General features: G+C 37.8%; 1 protein-coding gene across 3 annotated transcripts in view; it reads left to right on the top strand.

Moving 5' to 3' along the window:
• CTNNA3 (catenin alpha 3) overlaps positions 1-14,621 on the top strand; it is a 432,189-nt gene that overhangs the window by 244,322 nt on the left and 173,246 nt on the right. For all 3 annotated transcript variants that reach the window (XM_042033401.1, XM_042033400.1, XM_042033398.1), the window contains exon 9: positions 75-227. In XM_042033401.1, coding sequence (XP_041889335.1) covers positions 75-227 — 153 coding nt within the window. The remainder of the gene's footprint in view (positions 1-74; positions 228-14,621) is intronic.

Below are 14,621 nucleotides of genomic sequence, written 5' to 3'. Positions count from 1 at the left end.
AATGGACAATAATTGCAGCAGACTGTAATGAATAGTCCAATTAGCAGGTACTGATGTACTTCTTTCTTTTGCAGCTCCGGAAAGCCATTATAGATCACATCTCAGACTCCTTCTTAGACACCACTGTTCCACTGCTAGTTCTCATCGAAGCTGCTAAAAATGGGAGAGAGAAAGAAATAAAGGAATATGCTGCTATATTTCGAGAACATACCAGCAGGCTTGTGGAGGTATGTTTGATGGAATTGCACTTTTTTTGGAATATGTGTTGTAAGTGACTTGCCACTGAACACTCCCTTTGCTGGCAGATACCAAAAAATGTTTAAAGCTGGCGTTTCACGAAAGAATAAATAAATGGCCTTGTGTAATAGTAAATGTACTCCATTTTTCCATAATGGTATGTAGTAAGACAGAGGGCTTTGTGCTTGTACAGCATTTCATTGCATAGAAATTAGATGGTGTGGAATTGTAATTTAAGAAATCAGTATAAGCCTTTCCACAAAGATATTCAGTGGGAATTTGATTAAATGTGTGTTTCTGGGAGTATTAGCTCGCAGTGTTCAGGATCCTGCAGCCCAAACTACAGAAGACACCGTGTGAGTGTCAGTTGTTTGCCAGCTTTCTTCCTTGGAAAGTCTGTAATCTCTGCAGTGATTTGCTGAAGGGGAAGCAGGGCTCTGACACAGTTTAGAGCCAGGAGCCTGCTGGCAGAATCATTGAATATTCTCAGTTGGAAGGGACCCACAAGAGTCATCGAGCCCAGCTCCTGCCTCTATGCTAAATGAATTCCCCTGCACACATTGGAGACTCAGGATTCATTTCTAAAGGATGTACTTCTTTATTGCTTATAAATGATACTTCTTCATTTATAAAACTTAGAGATTTGCAGATATAACTGGGGGGAGATTTTTGTTTGTTGGACAGTCAGTCCTGCAAACATGACTAAATATGCATTGACCTAAACTCATTTGAACTGGAGCTTGGAACACTGCTGGAATACTAAAGTCAGAAATTTACAGCAATATTATCTCGAGTGCCTGTAAGGAATACATTAGTAATTTTTGTGGGGTGTTTTAGCTTTTGGTGCTTTTGTGTGCAGTAATGCAAAAATGAGAAAAAAATCAATGAATTCACTCTGCGGGTGAAAATTTACTTAGAAAAACTATTTGGCTCAGAATTAATAATAAATCTTGAGTGATCTAGAGATAATGAAAGAAAAATAGGTAAAGAGCTAAAGTAAAAGTAGGGTATTGCATTTACGTTTCTCTTCATGGTCATGCGATTACAGAATAAGAACAGTTGTTATTCTTTGATTTACAAGAGTATCTGATTTTGACCATGCTGCAAAATCAAATGACAGCTGAAACACAAACTCAAAGTTGCAAGCTTTTCAGATTTTTAGTACTGAAGCTAAACCATCCTGAAGTGACTTCATTTTTAGAAAGAACAGGTGATCACTGAAGATCAAATAACTTGACTGAATTTCTGAGTCCAGCTGAAATACCCAAATCATTATTCATTTTAGAAGATGTAAGCCTAAAATCCAATATTCATTTCCTTTCATGGGTTTGAATTTGTGTCCCAAATGCAAGGAATAGCTGGCCATGAGTGTGGGTGTGTGATTAGAGGGACTGATGGCTGCACAGATTCACTGCCTGGAAAATCCACAGACTGGTCTTGCTGTATGTGTGAATACACTCTGTGTGTGTGTGTATGTATTTATATTTATGCTGTGACTCAATGTGCTGCCTACAGTGAAGAAAACTTACTTTTAAAGAGAGCCTGTATGCAGTGCCACCTCCTATTGTTGAATTAGTTGTTCCAAATGTCACTTTACTGGGGATTATATCGTGGGCTGCTATTGAAAATTAACTTCAATTTTACATTATGTTATTTTCTGGATATCTACTAGAACTAAGTATTGTATTTAAAATTTACTTACATTGGTTTAATGCTCTTACCAGTATCTCTAAGCAAGATCTTGATTGATGGCTTTTTGATAAACTGTATTTATCAACTGCTAAACTCTCCAGCAGATTAATTAGGTTGTAGTTGTACTGCATCCATCAACTGTGATCCTATCCGAGGTAAAACAAAACAGAAATGAAAAAAACATTAACAGCTAGGCAAGTGGCCATAAAGGGCCTTTGTAGATTTATCTCATTTTTAAGAAAAATTCAATCATTTCCAACAGCATCATGTAAGAGAAAGAAGTATGGCAGCTGTTTTGGGGAATGTTTAATACCAATTAAATTTATATAAATGGAATAGCTTTTAAATGCATTACAGCAGTTATTAGAGCAGTTCTGGAAGCATATCTTGGGTTTTAGTGGCCTAAATCATGTTAAGCTGAGAATACACATATTTTTAAATGGATGTACTGGAGCACTGTGCTTTTGCTTTAACTTCTCAAGGAAAATAGTATGGATAGAGTTGGATCTGACTAACTGTGGTTTGCAGAAGCCTGTGTGCTTACGAAACACACACATACTTCAGAACTGAGATGTGGCACATATGCTTGGAGCTTGGTTTCCAGCTGAACACGGGGCCATGGATAATGCATGTGCTATAGAAATCAGGTCTTCCCTAAGCAGGGAGCCTGATTCTGCAAGAAGGGCAGGACAAATCAAAAGGAGATGAGTTGCCTTTGGATCCTTGCTATTTCTGTTATCCCTTTATTTATCACAGAATTTATGTTTCTTGGTGAAAATTCTTAATGTGTAAACATCACTTGTCCCCTTTGGGACAGGTGCCCAGCCTTTAGCCACGGAGATGTTCCACAGCATGGTGTTGCCTGTCTCTGTAAGACTTGGAGTTGGATGACAGGTTAATTCAAGATCTAATCCAGAAGAAAATTCCCATAACTGATGAGAAAGTTGCCAAGCATTAATCTATTTTATTAGAGGGTTCTTAAATGACAAGTATGATTTGCATGTTTGCAGGAGAGGCCTCACATTCTTTCCTTTGTTGTTTATTTCCTGCACTGATACAAGAGACAACAAACAAATTACCTTACAACTTTGAGGTTATACAAATCTGAAAGCCAGTCATGTGTGCTGTTGCAGAAATGGGCTTCATCTCTGCTACTGAAAATAATTTAAGTATTGAAGTGCCAGATCATAGGTGGCATGTACCTGGCTTTGGAATACTAAGAGACAATAGGTGTAATTGAAATATTTTAAAAGCTAAACAACTAAGAAAAATGTTGCAGAAAAAGGCACAGAACAGTAACTGTACCAGAGAAGGCTGGTGAGACATCAGGTCATTGAAATACAACTATGAAAGCAGTTTTACCATCTAGGTATAGTTGTGGCATTGAGGGAGCTGGGTGGCTTGTGGGCACCAGATGATAGAGCAAAGGCCAATGATGCAAGCAAAGGTACCCATATTGTTAAATACGTAATACCTTGTTTAGAAGATTAAAAAAGGGTGTTTTTTTATTTTGTCAGCTGCAAGTAGCCTTTCCGGAGCATGGGACATAGCGGAGCTGCTTGCAAGCACTGAGAGGTGAAAACCAGCTCAGATGCTGACAATCCCTAGGTTTTATTTAGGGGAACAAAAGCTAAGAAAAAAAAGCCATTTGCATTCTCACTGTCCTTTGTTTCTGACTGTAAAGCACTCTAGGTGTGGGTCTGATCCCACTAAACCTTTGACATCTCTAGCATCCTGTGGTGAAGAATTTCACAGCCTATGTGTTGTATAGAGAAGTGTCTGTGAAACCCCCACATGATCTTTTCTTTTGCTGTCTCTGAATTCTGGTATCAGAAGAGAAAATGAGCACTAGTCCCTATTTTCCTTCTCCATGCCACTTACTCTTTCAATTTTTTTTATTGTTTTCAAAGTATTTCTGGTCTTTTAAAATTTTCCTTATTTGGAAGCCACAAAAGGATCAGCTTGTTCCCTTCCCTATACCTTTTCCAGCACCTTGCAGCCCATGAGGTGGGAGGACAGAACTGTGCATGCTAATCAATACAGTCAAGATATTTCACAGAATCACAGAAACTGTTGTTTTTTCCTCACAAAACAACTGAATTTCATCTATGTTATAATTTATTCATCTAGTACCATGACATTCTTTTGCAAATCTTCATTAGTTCTTTTATTTACTGCTCTAAACAACTTGTTAAAATATGTGTAAACAAAATTTATAAAAAGTTAGTGCAGACACCACGACCACAAGGAAATTCTTGGCTCACAGCTTTCTCCCAATTTCCTGCTGATTTGTTCCTGAGGCTGAAACAAGTGGTGCTAATCTGTCTGAATTACCTGGGAATTTACTGGTTACTCAGCCACCCTAATTCTTGGAGGAGTCGTGGCATTCACATGCCTGGATCTCATACACAGTACACTAGTCCAGCTCTTTCATTCTTCCATTGCTTTCACGTATGAAAACATGGGCGTCCATTCTTGCTATTTTAACATTGCTCTTCCAAAAGTTATTCATGGCATAAGGAAGATGTATGACTATTTCCTTTTCAGCTTATAAAGGTAACTTGTTGCACTTGAAGATAAATGCTGTGAAATCACCTATCTAATGACTGCTGAAGTTTAATTCTCTCCAAATTAAGGAAAAAGTGTTTCTAAAAAAAAATAGACTTTCCTGAATCCAATCACGAGTTCATCTTGAGTGAAGCAGTGTCTCAGCTCTATCCTGTCAAACACTGTTCCAGCTGAACATGTTCCACACACTTGTCAGGCTTCAGAGCAAAGTTGTTGAGCTGGGCCCATGATGTCAGTGTTGCAGCAAAGTTGGAATTGATAATAGTAATTAGAAAGCGAAGGCAGAACAACATGTCAAAAGAGATGATACTGCATTCTCAAAATAATCAGTGAGCAAGAATTTGAATCAGCATAGTGGTATTGCCTACTCTCATATATCCTTTGTTAATGTTGTTCTATGGCTCAGTTATAAATATGCCGTTGTTGCCATATGGATAAAACCATCAGTGTTTAATTTTCCTGTCACAATATTTCACTTGATTGCAGAAATTTATGAAATAAGTTTCTGAATCTGGACCACAAAGACCTGTGTATTTGTGTAGCCAGATCTCCAGTCACATAAAAATGGATTTTATTATTGCATCCAGCAAGTCCAGTGGTGATAGGTAATAAAATGATTTTGATGTTACAGGACTAGGCTATAAGTCCATTTTTCAGTAAAACAAGCCATTGATAGTTGTGTTATTTCCAGTTAAGCGTTTCCTTATGTGCTCAGTTTAAAACCTGTACTAATAATACTAGCCTGTACCCCCCACCCACCAGTATGACTCCTCTTGTTGTTTTGCTTGTTTTGCATTCTTTCAAAGTTAACAAATTCAAGCAGGTACTCTGAGATTTGACTGTGTTGGTCTTTTTTCAGTTTAAAACCTTATTTACCCCATTGACTCTTAACCCAAGATAAAGATTTTCCAAAGATTTCTCTTGATTACATAAAGTGCCTGTTTCTTCTTTGCCTAAATGATTAGCTTAGTGTGGATGACTAATTTTTAGATGAAAGATGTGGGGTGAGTTGATTTGTACCTTGAGACATGACTGTTGGTCTGTTTTGAGACATGCATTATGTTTCATTTTCCTATGCTTTGTATAGCAGTTTTAATTAGGCATACCTTGTATTTGAGGACAGCTTTTGAATCTGTTTTTGAAAGATCAAGAATGTTTGAAGAGTAGATTATGAAATGTTTTGTGTATAAACACAACAGTCTGAATTGGATCTTATAAAAACAAAAGTTCATCTTCTCACAAAGGTTAATCCAACAGTGAATTTGGTATGGAAATTAGAAGTACTGCTTAAAATATCAAGAGAGATTTTCTGTGGTTTCTATTTTAATCTGAAAATGAAGAATTCTCTAATAGAAACAACAGGTCTTGAGAAAGAAGATACTTTTTCCCCTCCTTGAATAGGAAATGTTAATTGAGCTAAGCTAAATTGCTGCTACACTGACTCACTGCTCACACTGTAATTTAAGAAACAAACAGTATCCTCACAGGCCAGTGACCTTTGTAAATCGGCTTGAGCAGTGAGATCTCTTGCAAATCTCGCTTCTGAATTAGCATTTGGAAGTTACAGTCCTTCCTTCAAAAATTGATTTAAGACATAACAAAATAATACAGTTCAGAAGTATGTTATATAAATTCAGTGAGGTACAAAACATCAGTGAGGTGGAAAGACTGAACACCATACCAGGAATGGGGCAATAATATTTCCAGAGGTAGTAGTAACTAAAGGTAATATCTTCTTTCTTGTGTTCTTTCTTGTTTCTCTCTGCTGAGTTTATTAACTACTCTGTGCTCTTACCCTGGAAGTTCTGCCTCCTGATAAAAGGTGCACAGGCTTGGGTGTCAGCCACGCTTCCCAGGAGCATCAGCTGGGGCTTTGTGGCCAGCACTAGTATTGGAAAAGCTCAGACAGTGCAAAGGATTTGAGATACCTCGGTTAGCATCTTTGCACTGCCATAGCTGCACAATAATTGCACACACCAGAGTCTCTCAGTTTTAAATACGAATAGTGTATTCAGGTATGTGGAGGAAGCAGAATAGTCCTAGTTACATAGTAAAAACCCCCAAAAAACACATTAAACTGCCCACTTTGGCTATGATATTGGGCACTTCCCACATATGAAATGAACACTCAGCTGCTGAAGTATTTTGATGAGCACCAAGGGCCACGTTAAACATTCTTCTGATGGAGGTTATTTTAGGCTGCAGTGCCTTATTCCTCATACACTGCATCAAATATTTGTGAGTATTGATTTTGTAATATTGAAAAAAACCTAGAATATATTGCAAGATGAAAAAAGATTAGGGTTAAGATTGTCTCTGTAGTCTAAGTCTTTGTGAGCCTTGGCTAAAATAAATTCTTCAAAGATTTGGTTTTTTTAGAAAATATTTGTTATTGATGGTAATTCCATTTTAAAATTCCGCAATTTTGAAAAAATATTTCAAAATATGAAGATTAAGTACTTTCAGATTTGACACATTTAGGTTTTGCTTTGAAATGCCTTTTCATTTAAAATGCTGCAATTGAATTGTGAATCTAGTTGAAATATTTCATTGTATAGAAACATTTTCAAAGAGTCTTGTCTTCTAGGACATTTCAAAATTATCTCTGAATATAAACACTTTTAAATTATGAAAATTAAGGCAAAATAATAATGAAAAGCATTCAGAGACCCAGGTGTACTTTCTAGTCCCCTCTAAGACACGCCTGTTTTTAGTGGCTGGAGTGTTCTGGCCTCTGGTTCACTTCTATCAAAGACAAAAGCAAATTCTGCTGTTGCGATAGCAAGTATATAAAAGTGAACAAAAAATAGGTAACAAGAAGACTGAAATGTCACATCTACACAAAGAGAAAAGAAGGCCCTGTGTAACTGGCAATTTCTTGTTTGGGGAAGCTGACAGACTGTTCTCCTGAGCTGATCCATCACAGAGATGTAATGCTTTCTGAGAGGAGGAGTGATAGGCTGGGTGAACTTGAGATTAAAAAAGGAATTTGATGGGAGCAGGGAAGAATCCTCTGATTATCTTTTCTTTTGGCACAGATGCAAATCTCCCACTACAGTGTTTAAAGGTCAGCCATACCAAGCAGAGGCAGAGAGATTTAATAGGAGAAGTGGAGGCGATGATGAAGTGAACTTGTGTTCTTCATCTCTTCTCTCAGTACACGAATACATCATTTTCTCTGTTGTTTGATCTAATAACACTGACTTTAAATCTGCTGATACATTAATTTGATACTTTAGCCTGTGGCCTAATTCTTGCCCGTGTGTTTTTCAGTTTTGCCTGTAGTGCAATATGACAGTGCTGGCTTCTGGGACTTCTCAGGTTGAATCTGTTACAAACAAGGGACAGTAACAAACAGCACCTATATTTGAGTGCATCAGTGTTGTGATGTGTTGATATAGAGTAGCAAAGGCATGCAGGACACAGAGTGTTGCTCAAAATACAAGTTTTCAAGTTAGTACAAAGATTTCCAGTGCTGAAAATGCACATCTATTGAAGGAGAATTCTCTTTAAGAGAGCATTTTTTAAAAATTAAGTTAAAAGCTGTAAAGGAGAAAAATGCTTGAATGCATATTGTTTCTATTTCTATAAGGAAATGGAGGTTTTAGATATACATAGATTAAAAATGATTTTTCATTTAATGCTATTGGAATTACAATGACATTTTGGCAAACTGTATGGAAGAACTTACATATGGTAAAAATGAAATGTTTTCAATGTTTTCAGTTCATTTGCAATATGTTTGCAAAACTGAGGACAGTGGAAATAATAGTAAGTATTATTGACAATAAATTAATAAGCATGCTAAAGAACACTCTTCCTTTCTCTCAAGCAAAACACAGCCACTGGCTCTTGAACTAAAGCTGTCCGCATCTGCCTCTCGTGGAAAACAGCTCTGCCGAAAGTCAGTTTTAACATGGAATCTGCAAAATGTAACAGGTTGCTTATTATTTTCTATGCAAACAGTGAATATTTCTTTAAGTACAATGGGAAAACTCTCAACACTTCAGTCTGTTGTATTGGCATGCATCTAAAAGATGATAGCTCTTATTCACCACCTCGTCTGATTTTGTATGTAATTTGCTATATCTTTCTATGTCAAATTTTAAATATAGCGACCCAGAAAATTGGGTTGAGAGCAACTTCCCATAGCTCTGAAAGATGCATCAAAGACACTGTAAAAAAATCATCTCATTCTTGTACTTTCCTGAGTGCACAACAACCAACTTTCAAGCAGCCTGTGACAGCTGTTACTTCAACCTCTGAACATCCAGTACTTAAGGACTACATTCTTTAACCTTACTTATCTTTTACTTGAAGCTAAGGTCCATGGAAATAAAACTACTTGAACTCTGAATACCAACAACCCCCCTGATTTGATATCCAGTATAACATTTGCATAGCTTCCTGTCAGATAGGAGCTTAGGTAAAATAGGATTTAACAATCCTTTAATTTTGCTTTATATATCAAAGTACTGCATGTACAAAGTCCTGTCAACTGGAAGACACTGATTTCTTTCTACCACCTTCAAAGACAATAGGGAATTGAGTATTCTTAGCACTGCTCCTGTTTCTATCAGTTTTAATCCCAGACTGGTAAACACAAAATAAAAATAACATTTGAATCCTTCATTGCGTCTTTTTTAATATTGATTTTACTGAGCTATTGGAAAAACAAAACTATTTCTGACAATGGCAAAACTTCAAGACTGCATGCGTAGAGGTCAAACTGACAGATTACTGGAACATCTTTATTAACTTTCAGAATATCAGAAGAGAGCAGAATCTTTTATCATTCTCCTTTGGAGTATAATCAGAAGACAAGAAGCATGAATCCTGTTGAGTGGAAGTTTTTAGTTTCAGGCTGTTCAATGCTAAGGATTTTCATCCCCAGATGTAAGATCCAAGTCAAGGGCTTGTCATTTTTTTGCTGGTGCTTTTGTTCTTACTATTCTTCTTTAACCCATAATATACTTTCAATGGTATGGTCATATATGTCAAAATAGCAGTTGAAGACTGTAAGCTGTAGAATATATCCCCATATCTATTTTTGTGGTGCAGTTTGTCTGTTAGTCATGTACAGAGGTGTGCACAGCAGCTGTCCTGAGAGTACAGGGTCCCTTTGCCCGATGGGATCTGCAGGCACAGAACTCCAGTGTGGCTTTCTGCTCCAGAAAGCATCTATCTAACTGTGGAGCAGTTAGCATATGGAGATGGGGATGCAGAATATTGGTCAGCATTTTGGGAATAAAATATATCTGTTAGCAGATTAGGATGTCATTTTTGTAAGTAAGATAAGCTCTTTTAAGCATGAATAATATTTATAAATGGGAAGTGGATTTTCATTACATTACTATACTAATTTCTATAGTCAGTCTGTCCTTGACAAATTAACTCTCCTCTCTTATCACACATTCTTTATTTTTTTTACTCTTAGTTAGTAAGCTAATGCTTTGTTTTTGAGAGGAAAACCACCTAATTTTAGTTTGCTAATTTCTATGAATCCTCAATTTGTGTGATTCAGAATTCCCATTCAGATTCCTCTGTTGCTGTCTGACTTTCTGACTTTCAGGAGAGACCCATGTGCTGCCTCCCTGTTCAGGCCGGGTTTAGTTAATGGCACACTGGGGACGTCTGGGCAGTAGGGGTTCCTTTCGTGCAGCTTCTTCATCGTTCAGTCAAATCCAAAGATCTCAGTTGTGAGAAATGAGACAACTCTTAAAAAGATTAATTTATTGAAAACAGAAAAATTGAAAAATTACAGAAATCAGAAAAATATAAAAATTTGGGATCCTATGGCTCAGTAGATGGTATGCCCCAGGAGCGCAGGGATATGGAATCTTCTGGCTGAGACAGCACTAGACCTCAGGTAGAGAAAAAGAACTTGCAGTGCTGGGCTGACTTTTAAAAAAATTACTAAAAGCCCCTTAAAAGGGGTAAGGCTTTTAATGCCCAGCACCGATGTCTCCGACAGCTAGTCTGGAGAGAGCAAGAGGGGAAAAGAGAAAAGAGCCCGCCTCTCGGCTTCGTCCTTTTTATAGTTTTTGCTCCGCCCACAGCCCGCCCACAGCCCGCCCACAGCCCACCCCTTCAGTCCAAAGCAATTGGTGCTTTCCCTTTGATGGATCATCTCTGTCCACCAATGGCTCATCGTTGGGGGGGGGGGGGGGTGGTATCAGTTAGAGATAAGGGAATACAATACTTTCATTAAAATTCAGGTATTCAGGTTGCCACGGGACTTGCTTGCAGAGTAATGGCCATGGCTAAAAATAGCTGCTGGCTATTAAGACTGGGTGGGGTTTTGGCCTTGGAATGCAAGTCCAACACATCTCAAAACACTTGTAAAAGTATACAGTAAACACAGGAAAGGTAACTCTTATGGTGTACCAGTGGTTTGAAGCTTGAAAAGGGGCAAGTTTATGATTTTTAACTGGGAAAATTTTAACTGGGAAGGGTGCAACTCTATTAATAAACTTTAAACAAATGGAAACACTGGTAATGGAACTGGATTTTTTGTACCTGGGCTGATGGGTTAATTGTAACATTCAATTTAAAAATAATTAACTCAAAATTAATTAATTAAAGCACTTAATATGCAAAGACCAAGCACAAATAGGGATTTCATGTAAGACATCAGTGGACCCATCTGAGTAACCTGACTGCTGACTTTGCTAATTTTAGCTAGTCTGTGATTAGCAATACTAATCTAACTACAAAAAAAAAAAAAAAAAAGCAGTACCTCATTTTACTTAGAGATACTTTTTTTTCTGCAGCTGTTTAAAAATCAAACTTTTGATGTCTGAAACACAAATGCAGTGCTGATAAGCCCAAGAGTTGGTATAAACCCCACTTTACCATTTCAGTGAGTTTGCAGTCTCTCAGCAAACCGACCTGCCTGGCAGGAGGGTCTGATGGCCCTGGGGGCAGCCTACAAACCCTCTGCTGCCAGGTGTTGCTTGAGTTGGGTGGGTGTTTGCAGAGAGCCTGCAATAGGTAAAGGTGGTTTACCTAAAGATGGTAATGGCAGTTGGGGGCGGAGGGTTGTGTGGAATTACTTCTAAAATTAAAGGCAGCACAGGAATGATGCACAAATGCTTTAAATGCAAAAAATAGTATTACATTCTAATAGAAGAAGTCTGGCAATAGTAATTTAAGAGGTGGCAGGCAGATGGAAGGTGGCTTTTAAAGACAGGTAACTTGTTTCTGGATGTTTTGGAGCTGGTAGATGGATGCTTAATGGAGAGCTAATGTGGTCAAGACAGTGAATTAAGAAAATTAATTCAATAAAATTTGGTTAAAGTCACACATGTACTTCTAAGTGTATGCAAGCTTTAAGACTTTGAACCTTGCTGTTTGGGGGCTCACAGAGTTCTAGCATTTGGGAGCAAGTCCTGAATTAATAATGCAAGGATTTTTGCACCTCTATGTAACTAATCAAATAAGGTCCAACTTTCCTATTACTGATTGAACTTCAGGTGATAAATGGTGGCATTTTCATTAATCCTCTTAATCACAGTGAGCCTTTATTGCATAAGTGTGAAGCAAGGGTACAAAAGATAAACAACCCAAAGATTTATCAGACTTTCTGTGTCTGAGGGGCATATTTCAGCAGCTGGAAACATCAGGCGCCTCGTGCAGTGCGCTGGGAGTTATAGGAGCTCCAGAGGGAGATGGACTGCCCAGCAGGATATACTGGTTAACATTTGTGGTGATACTGTACAGAGAGCTGACAAGTGCATTGGCACTGACTTCTTGCCTTTTATTACTGCAGAAACCAGATTTAGATGTTCCTCAGAATATTAGAAATTGTGATAATTGTGATTCCATTACATCCCCAGAAGTCTCATAATTTTGATACATTGATCTGTAATGAGCCAGTCAGCTGTAACAGAATAATTCCAGAGGTGCTAAAAAAAGCACTCATCATCAAAATATTAACATCATTTTAGTAAAGCTTATACTTAAATACCAAACAAGTCTGTGTGTTCGTTTGTTAGGGTTTCCTGGCTTGTTGGTTTTTTTTTCCCCCTTGGAATATGAATGCTGTGATAACTGTTAAAGGAGGAGGTTTACTCTTCATGAGTAAAATTAAATTGAAAGAGGGTAGGTTTAGATTAGGTAGGAGGAAGAAATTCTTCCCTGTGAGGGTGGTGAGGTAATGGCACAGACTGCCCAGAGAAGTTGGCCTGTCCCTGGAAATGTTCAAGGCCAGGCTGGAGCAACCTGGTCTGGTGGGAGGTGTCCTTCCCTGTGGGAGGGGAGTGGGACTGGATGATCCCTTTCAACCCAAAGCATTCTATGACTTTAAGAGTATTTTCCTAATGATTGGGCAACAATTTGGCTTGCTCAATTTAATCAACTCTCTTGGAGTCTTTGTGGTTATTTTACCATTGGCAAATGGCTTTTGAACCAGTATTTTTCTGCCACTGCCTGGGTGATGCTTTTTACAAGACCGTACTTTATAACATGAATTTCTGGATACATTGAAATAACTGATAAACATTCTTGTTCTGAAATGCAGTTTGTACACAATACTTAGAGAAGCTATGTCATATCTAGTATTTGAGACAAAAAAGCAAAAAGTAGGGCATATTCTTTTATAATACAGGCTTAACAGCATAAATCAAATTTTAAAAAAAAGAGAGGCTGGGGAAAAAAAAGTAAGAAAATTATCAGAAAACACTGTGGGAAGCCATGGACTAGAATATCTGATTATAAGGAAGGCAAGTGATTGTTGTTTATCAGGGAAGTTGGATATGTTTTTGTTTATGACAGCTTGACTGAGAAAAAAGGAGCATCCTGCTAGGTATTTCCCTTTAGTTTAATTCATCTTCTGCAGAAGTTTTTTAAAAGAATCTGAATATCAAGCTTGAGCAATATGCAGTAATATCAATGTAGTTACTTCCAACTACTTCACATGGCTCACATTTTAACATCATTGTATTAAATTGCTTTTTAATAACTGCTAGCCTAGCATTCAAAATACTGAGTTCATGACAAATTTCTAAAACCTTCTGGAAAACACAGGCTGGTCTTGCTAGGTGTAAGGAATCTCCTTGCTAGGCTCAGCAGGACAGAACTAAAGTGTCCAGACATGCTTTCTCTAAATGAGCTGTCCTCAGTCACAACACTATCACAGTCGTTTACCCAGCTGGTGCAGGGAGGAGACAGAGGACAGTAGTAACCATATCCCAGGAACTTTTGTGATGGGAAGTTCAGATCAGCATATTCTGAGATTTAGCTTAATTAACCAGGAGTCATTTGTAGATTTAAAATCTAGACATCTTTGCACAGAGATTTGTTTCCTTTGAAATGTGACTCCTGCATGTCTTTCTGTTGCTGTTGGACAGGTGTCTGCTGTGTGTGAGGATCATATCTCATCAGAGCATCGCTTTACAGTGAATAACAGTCAATTCATTTGTCTCTTTTCAAGGCCAGTGTACTGTAAACAAGATTGAATCTCCTAGAAGTTTTTCACTGAACTTAGTATAATGACATCCCTGCAGTTTGAATTCTATGCACATGCTTAAGGGTAAGCCCACACTGATGCTTCAGACCACACTGTGATCTGCGGTTTGCAGTCTGGACAATTTTATATGTGAGTTTCGGTTGCAAGGCTTATGAACAGTTTTAAATGTTTTCTTTGTGATCAGTTTCACATTTCCTACATCAGAGATTACACAGCAAGAATTAGTCGAGGCTTTCTTATAAAATGTTTTATGAACCTTTAAACTTTAAACTACATTAACAGAGACTTCTACTGCCACGGAAACATTTTATATTAGTATAACGTTTGTTCCATATAAACTACATTAGCTGTGAGCTTACCTCCAGCTCCACTGACAATTGGAATTGGCTGTCTATACACGGCTTTCATGGCACCATTAACAAAGAGGAGAATAAAAACTAATAAACCTGAGAAAATTACTGATTCATTTAAGGGGTAAAGGAAGGGTGAAAATGAATGAGAGGGATAATTATATTTTTACAAGATATTTGAAATGTAGGCTATAGTGAATGCATAAGAACATACTGTAATGCAGTAATGATGTAATGTACTGCATAAGAATGTACTCTGTGTGCCTGTGGCCGGCCGGGTGGTGGCTCCTTGTGCTGCAGGGGGG

Source organism: Corvus kubaryi, unplaced genomic scaffold, assembly GCF_017639235.1.
Source record: "Corvus kubaryi isolate FWS band 111438036 unplaced genomic scaffold, C.kubaryi_AGA036_p1.0 37357, whole genome shotgun sequence".
In the NCBI taxonomy this organism is placed as follows: domain Eukaryota; kingdom Metazoa; phylum Chordata; class Aves; order Passeriformes; family Corvidae; genus Corvus; species Corvus kubaryi.
Note: the sequence above shows the minus strand (reverse complement) of the source record. Positions and strands in the feature narration are given on the sequence as shown.